At 39.6% G+C, this 7,460-nt stretch overlaps 1 protein-coding gene across 1 annotated transcript in view; it reads left to right on the top strand.

Moving 5' to 3' along the window:
- MKI67 (marker of proliferation Ki-67) overlaps window positions 1-5,899 on the top strand; it is a 21,138-nt gene extending 15,239 nt beyond the window's left edge. Inside the window, exons 15-16 of the mRNA XM_009998281.1 lie at window positions 1,215-3,349; window positions 5,720-5,899. Coding sequence (XP_009996583.1) covers window positions 1,215-3,349; window positions 5,720-5,899 — 2,315 coding nt within the window. The remainder of the gene's footprint in view (window positions 1-1,214; window positions 3,350-5,719) is intronic.
- Window positions 5,900-7,460: the final 1,561 nt, after the last annotated feature.

The raw sequence follows: 7,460 nt of genomic DNA, 5'->3' as shown, positions 1-7,460 counted from the left end.
TGAAAACTAAGCTAGACAGCTTTAATGAAATGCTGTGAAATAATGTGCAGGAATGTGTAAAACCCTATTGCCTCCTCCCCACCACTCCCACAGCATTCTTCTGAGCTGTGAGCAGCTCCAGGATGTCCTGGAAATGGTGGCAGAGTAAAACAGGAGTTGAGGGCAGAGTTATGAGGGGCAGGAAGGAACAGGCCATCAATAGTGATGGATAGATGGAGTCCTCCCTTGACACTGACCATGGATGAAAGAGAAGGGAAGAAGAAGGGGCCTAACTTCCATGATACCTGAGTTTATACCAAATGCCAAGTATCTTATGGATAGAATACTTTGGCCCATTTTGCCATCTGTTTAGTCTCCTCTTCCCTATGGGAGGGTTGTAGATACAACTCTTCTGCTCCCTTAGTGTCCAAAGTAGCAAAATCCACCAGCAGAGCAAAATGTGTCTCAGCAGAATCTATCAACACTGAGGCACTATCAGTCCACTGGCTGGAAAATTTGCTGCTGGTTTCAGCAAGTGTGCTGCTTGTAAGAGAGTTCACTGAAGGAAAAAAAAAGAAAAATAATTAAAAAGAGAATTGGCTACATCCTGGCTCAAACCAGGACACTTTCCAAAACATATCTTAAACCTTTGAGTGCCACTGATGGAGATCCTTCAAAAGGAGCTGACTAAGAATGAATATTTATTCCAAGCAACACTATTTAGCCTCCAATAAATTAAAAAACAATACCACGAGTTCAGATGTCAGTTGGGAATATTACTGCTCTACACCATAACTACTTAAGAATTCCTAAGCTTTTTTGAATAGTCTTAACATAGGTAATCATAGAATCGTATCATAGAAGGGTTTGAGTTGGGAGGGATCTGAAAGATCATCTAGTTCCAATCCCCCTGCATGGGCAGGGATACCTCCCACGTAACATGAATAATAATGAAAATAATAACAATAATAATAATAACAACAACTAATAATAATCCCACATGGGCCCACAGACAAAAAGAAAAGCCTCCCCCTCGGGTACCTGGAGTCACTTGTCTAACAGGGACAAAGCTCACTCAAAGATAACTGGTTAAAGTAAAATTAAGTGTGATTTGGTCAAGTAAGGCACTACTAGGACAGTTTGGAACTCACTGATATTTTGATACATTGTCATGTATAACTTTTGTTTGTGCTCTTTTCTATGTAAAAAATTAAAATGGGGGAAAAATGTTTTAGAAGACAAAAGAAATATCTCACAAGGTGAAGATTCTCAACAGAAGGAATCAACCAGTGAAGACCAGTCTACCCAGAGACCGAAAAGGGGCAGATCAAGGAAGACAGCAGATCCTACTTCAGCAAAGCAGTGTGAAAAGGATTTGAATTTAAAAGAATTGCAAGATCTGGGAAAAAAGAGCACCCAAGAGGAGATGGGAGAAATCAGTACTTCAACTGCAGTAGCTAAAAACAGAGGGAGAGGAAGGAGAAGAAACTGTTGTATACAAGAAGAAATTGATTCAAAGCACCCTGTTCAGGAAAAAGTAGAAACTGTGTCAGTTGTGGAACCACATGGAGCTACTCAAAGATCAGGACAAGGTAAAAGGAAAGAACGGAAGGAGTTAAAAGATCCAAGTGAGAATCCTGAGTCCTGTGGGAAAGATTCTTCAGTGCTACAAAAAGAACCGGAGACAATGGGACAGATTTTGCAGGTGTATGGCATATTAGAAACTGAGGGTGATCCAACCATGAGGAGAGTAAGTGCATGCAGGAGTACTCAAACTGAAAATTGTCAAGTGCAAATGGGTTTAAAAAGTCCTGAAAACAAATCTAATGAAAGTGGTATAGAAGACAGTGAAGAAATGTTTCTGTCACCTGCAAAGAAGTCTAGAGGAATAAAGAAGGTAGAAAACACAGAACTACTGATTCCACTTAGAAGAGGAAGAAGAGCTAGAAATGACCAAGTTAAACAAACTGCTTCTGAGCAACTTCACGGGACAAGGATGCTTCGCAAAGTCCCGTCAGCAAAGATGATAAAAAGAGATGAACAGACTTGTGAACGAGATACTGAGGCTGCACCAGCAGAAGAAGCTGAAAGCAAAACCAAGCTTGAAATAAAGATAACAGAGAAAAGAGTTAAGTCTTTAAGAAGGGCCAGAAAGCACTCAGCTGATGGAAAAGCTGACACTTGCGGGATGGTGCTTGAAAACATACAGAACATTCAGAAAACAGAGGAAACTTCAGCTGATACTGAAGCACAGTCATGCATCAAAAAAGAGATTACAGTGTCTCAGGGAGATGAAACAGGAAATGCTCAGGAAAATACAACAGAGGCATCTCCAAGATTAAAGACAGAGTCATGTTCTGGAGACACAAACAATATGGCAGTTACTGCTCTTACCTTGGAAGTAAACAGAAGTGCAGTACAAGAAACAAACAGAACTAGAAGGAGGAGAGGGAAAGAAGACTCTCTGGAGAAGAAGACTGATGAATTTGCTGAAGATGTAAGCAACCTAAAAATAGTTACTCCCAAAACTAAGTCAGAAACAGCAATGGATAAATCTCTCCAAGATTCTTTGGGCTCTGTTTGTATCGAGAATAAGCACCACATGGCTGCAGCATCAGTACCTGCTGCCAACAGTGCCAGTCGTGCTCGTAGCCATCAAAAGCGGACAAGAAATGAGCGGGGAATACTTAAACCAGAGCCACCTGGAACTCTGCAGGAGAATCAAGCAGAAAATGGTGAAACTTCACATAGAAGAGGTAGAGGTAGAAAAGTTACTTTTGAACTTGAAGAAGCAAGTTCCAAAACAGTGGGAGGAAAAGGGAGTTCATCTGCGGATGACAATGGAATGACTTGCAAAGGTGGTCAACATGAGGCTTCAGAAAATCCTTCCTCACAAGTAAGGAGGAGCAGAAGAAAGCAAGTTGCTTCCCTACCACAGATAGATTGTTCTACCTTTATGGAAGAACAAACACTGAGTGCAGATAATTGTAAAGATGAGGCTTTTGTAAAAGAGGAAGATTCAGCTTTGGAAGCTGCTCCCTCTTCAACAGAAGACAAGCCACTGAGGAGAGGCAAAAGACAAGGGGTTGCTGCAGCATCACAAGCATCTAGATCTCTTTCTATCAGAACAAGGCGTGGGTTGCTAGAAGGTGATGATAAAAAGATGACTGAGAGAGAAGATCAAAATTCAGCTTTGGGAAATAAAGCTTTGCAGGAAAAAGCAAATGTGTCGGCAAGGGACAAAAGGAAGAAGATTGATCTAGCAGCAGAGGCAAAAAGTTCATCTTCTCTCCAGAGAAAATGTGGCTTGTCAGATACTGATGATAAAGAGCAGAGAACTAATGAAGAACAAAACAGGCCTTTGGAAACAGTGTCCTGTGCAAAAGAGAAGCCATTAGGAAGGGGCAGAAGGAAGGAAACTGCTCTGGCATCACGCACAACTAATTACATTTCTCTTAGAGGAAAATGCGCTTTGCCAGCAGATGATGATAGAGAAAAAGCTTCTAAAGAAGATCAAAATGTTCCATTAGAAACTCTGGATCCACCTGCAAAAGAAAATCAATTGAGAAGAGGCAGAAGAAAAAAAATTACCCTCTTAATAGAAGCCACAAGTTCTGCTCATGGAAAACAGGGCTTATCAAACGAAAGTGGCAGAAAGAATAATTATGGGGAAGGAAAAAAGCTGATTTTGGAAAATTCTGCTCCCCAAGAAAAAGTGAATCTCTCAAAAAGGAACTTGAGACAAACAGTCACTTCAGTGGTGCTTAGTTCCACATCACTTCAAGGCTTGCCAGAAGATGGTAAGAATGAAACTTCTGAAGAACAGCAGAGTATACTGTCTGAAGTAGCTCCAGCTGCAAAAGAAAATCCATCAAGAGTGGGCAGAAAGAAAACAATTTCCTCCAAATCTGAAGAAACTAGTTCTGCTATTCTCAGGGAAAAACCTGCCTTGCCCAAAAGGAGGATCCTTAAACAAGACAAGGATACACTTCTAAAAAATAATTCATCCCAGGAAAAAACAAGGCAATTGAGGGATAAAAGGAAAAAGGTAGAACTCTCATCAGAGGCAGCTTCTTCCACTTCTGTCCATAAAAACTGTGACTTGCCAGAGAATGGTGCCAGTTCAGAAGCCCAAAACGGGTGTTTGACATCCACTGGTTCTGAAAAAAATCATCAGTCTGGAGAAGGAAAAGGGGTTAACCCTGCACGACAGGCAACTTCCACTTCTCGCAAAAGGAAATGTCACTTGCCAGCAGATGACTTGGCGTCCAAGAAGTTAAAATCAGGTGAGGCAAGGACTTGCTTTCTATTTTCTAAGAAAAGCTAAGTTATTTGAAGATACAACAACAATGTGTACAAAATTCTAAGATTACTCTGGGCTGCTGTGCTCTAATATAGATAGAGAGCAAAATCTCTCATTGGAGAATAAAAGAAAAACAGTGGAAAAATCCACAAAAGTGCTTTTCTCACCAAGCAAACTCTTGTCTGTTAGTTCTTACTTTGTCTCCATTTCAGGCCTAGTTGTTGCTGGGATAGACTCCATGTTCTTCAACACTGGAGAGCAGCTGGTGTTACGAACATCAGCTTGGCCTCTGAACTTTCAAGGTTGTTATGAGCTCAGAGCAACTAGAGGGGATTGGTTTTATGAGATATGGCATGTATTCTTCCTTTTGGGGTTCTAAAATGTCTTTGTGCTCTTCTAGAATATATTTTCTCTCAGTCCATAAAAAGAAATTGTAGTTTAGAGTAAATGCAGATGTTATGCAGAAGAAGGTGATAATGAATGAACACGATAATGACACATTTGTAGCACCCATTGTACTTGTTTCTCCTAAATACCATCTAAGGTCCTGCTTTTGTAGCTCTAGGTTTTGAAGGACCTTTACTTGTCATCAACTGTTTTTTGAAGTTGATGCTTGAAGAGCTTGTAGCTATATTTGAATTAAAAACACAACAAAAGTTCCATGTATCTCCCATGTATAGAAAATATTATTAAATTAATGTATGCAACTAGAAATAACAATCTTCAGTGCTACATATTAAGGGATTTCCTTCCAAATTGTGTGTGGTTTGACTGTGTATTTCATTTTTCTTTGGCTCTTTACCTGTTCTGTTGTCTGTGCTTAACCTTAACTTGCTAGTTCTTGCTTCCTGCTACTGATACATGTACTTGCCAAATGATGGATCTTTTCTGGTGCTTTCTTACCTGCCTGAATGTTTTCTTCCAGGGAGGTCATCTTTTTTAGTGACAGTGTCTGTCTGGTGCTTGGCTTGATGCTGATCTCATGGAGCAGTAACTTCCTTGTGCCATCCAAATACTTGATGAGGTGTCTAGTCTTTACAGTTAAAGCCTGTCTTTCCAGCTCTGTCTGAGCCACAAAACAGTTGCTATTTATTCACTTTTGCAGGGTTTTTCTTTGGTGTTGGATATGTTTTAGTCTTACACATCAGTAGAAGGAATTTTAGCTAAAATGGTAGCTAATTGGTTTTGGTGCTCTCATTAATGTTAACCTACTTTCAGAAATAGCTGTAAGTCCTCAGGGATCTATCTTGAAGGATATTGGATGTGCACAAGTATGGGGTTTGTAACTGGTTTGTTGAATTCATAGATGTAATCTTTGAAATGTAGTCATAAGGGACATTTCCTTAAAAACAATGTAACTGAAGATTGAATTTTATGTAAAATGTTTTGATTTGTGATACAAATGTACAGTTAACCTTTTTTTTTGTGTACAAATAGAGAGTGATGACAATAGAAGGCTACAAAAAGGGAAAAGAAACAAAACTAAAGAAGAACTTGGTGAAGAGGATGGAAGGGCCACTCAGACTGCTGGAGGGATGGACAGGAAGACAAGATCAAGCTCAAGAACAAGTGCAAGAGCAAGAAAATGATCTAAACAGTCAGAGACCCAATTTTTAAATCAGTTCATTAATAAAATTGCAGGGGTTTTAATGTGAATTGATTTGCACTCAGATTTTAAGATCAGATTTTGTAAAGCAATTGCTGGATGATGTTATTACTTTACTGCCAGTTGAATTGTGAGCTATTTTTTCTTAAATTTTAATGCTCTTAAGTCTTATTTTTTTGTTACAGTTCTGTAAATATTCTTTAAAAAACTACAGATATCTGAGCAGAACTACTATGCTGAAAGCTTGGTAATTTTTTTTTAAAAAAGCAAGTTCATTGTACTGAAAAGTGCGGGTTTGTAACTCATTAAATTTGTAAACAATTTGGGACTTGTGTGTTTTGTGTTCTTAACAATTAAGAATGTGTCATTACTGCTGTCCTCACAGGTGTGTTTCAAAAACCCATTCTCTAGCCAGCTGGGAGGGGGTTGAAAGCATTCCATGGGTCTGCTGCAGACACTTCTCTTTGGAACACAGCCAGGGAGTCTGGGTGGGTGAGAGGGAAAGGAGCAGGGAGTGTGTGAAGTTGTGGTATTGGTCCATTTGATAGAGATGTAGTTGACATGGAGCAGCTGGTGTGGTTTGGAGACCTTGAGAGATGGAAACCAGCTATGTGTGCTTGTCTGGAAAGCTGGGTGCTTCCTGTTCCTGCATGGAATGCAGAAAGGGAGAAGAGACCAGAGTTAAAAGGTTGTGTTTTTAGCATCTGTGAGGAGTTATGGATGTTTCTACAGATGAACAGTTGAATGCCACATTTAGATGTTCTTGTTAGCTCTTCATTTGGATACAATGATGGCCCTTTCTTCAGGTGAGTTCTTTTTTGTGAACTCTGTTGTTCTCTTTCATCAGACTCAGAAATATATTGAGTAAGGAATGCATCAATTGCTGTCCAGACATTTGGAGCTCAGATGTGATGTGATATCAAGAGTTTTTTTTAAATTTAGGATTTTTTTAAAATACATGTTTAATATGCTGTGTCTATATCCATAGTTTTTTTTAATACTTAGGGCATTTTATCCTGTTATAATTCACTTATTTTTTCTGTATGTCAATTCTAGTGTGTAGATTTGATGTGCAAGATGCTGTAGGTCTGGTTGTATTTTCAAACTGGCTCTTGCTTCCTGCATGTGCTTGCTCTGCTGCAGGTAGATGCTTTCCACTGGCCAGGACCAGTGGATGGTCTGTTCCTCCTGAAATAGCCCTTTTTTATGATTGGACTCAGCACTTGCTGATGGTTATTGCTTTAGAATTGAGGGATCTATTCTTCAGCTTTGCTTTAGGCCTTTCAAATATCAGGAACATCTTTACCCAAAATGTTTACTTGCATCTGTGCCACAAGATTTGCCATCTTCCCAACTTTGAGGTCATGTAGCTTCATGCATCTTGTCACAGCAACAACTGAAGCAGTAGGTCTAGACTGTTGTTCTCAAAAGGTTTTCAGAATCATACCTGTTTTATTGAATGATAGATGATCTTTAAGGTCCCTTCCAACCTGAACCATTCTATGATTCTACAGTTGTGTTAGGTCCCAGCAGGCTGAGCAGCTCCAAGTTTTCTCTCACCCTACAGAAGGG

Source organism: Chaetura pelagica, unplaced genomic scaffold (genome assembly GCF_000747805.2).
Source record: "Chaetura pelagica isolate M959 unplaced genomic scaffold, ChaPel_1.0 scaffold365, whole genome shotgun sequence".
NCBI classification, from domain to species: Eukaryota; Metazoa; Chordata; class Aves; order Apodiformes; family Apodidae; genus Chaetura; species Chaetura pelagica.
The sequence above is the reverse complement of the archived record's forward strand: the minus strand, read 5'-3'. Positions and strand labels throughout refer to the sequence as shown.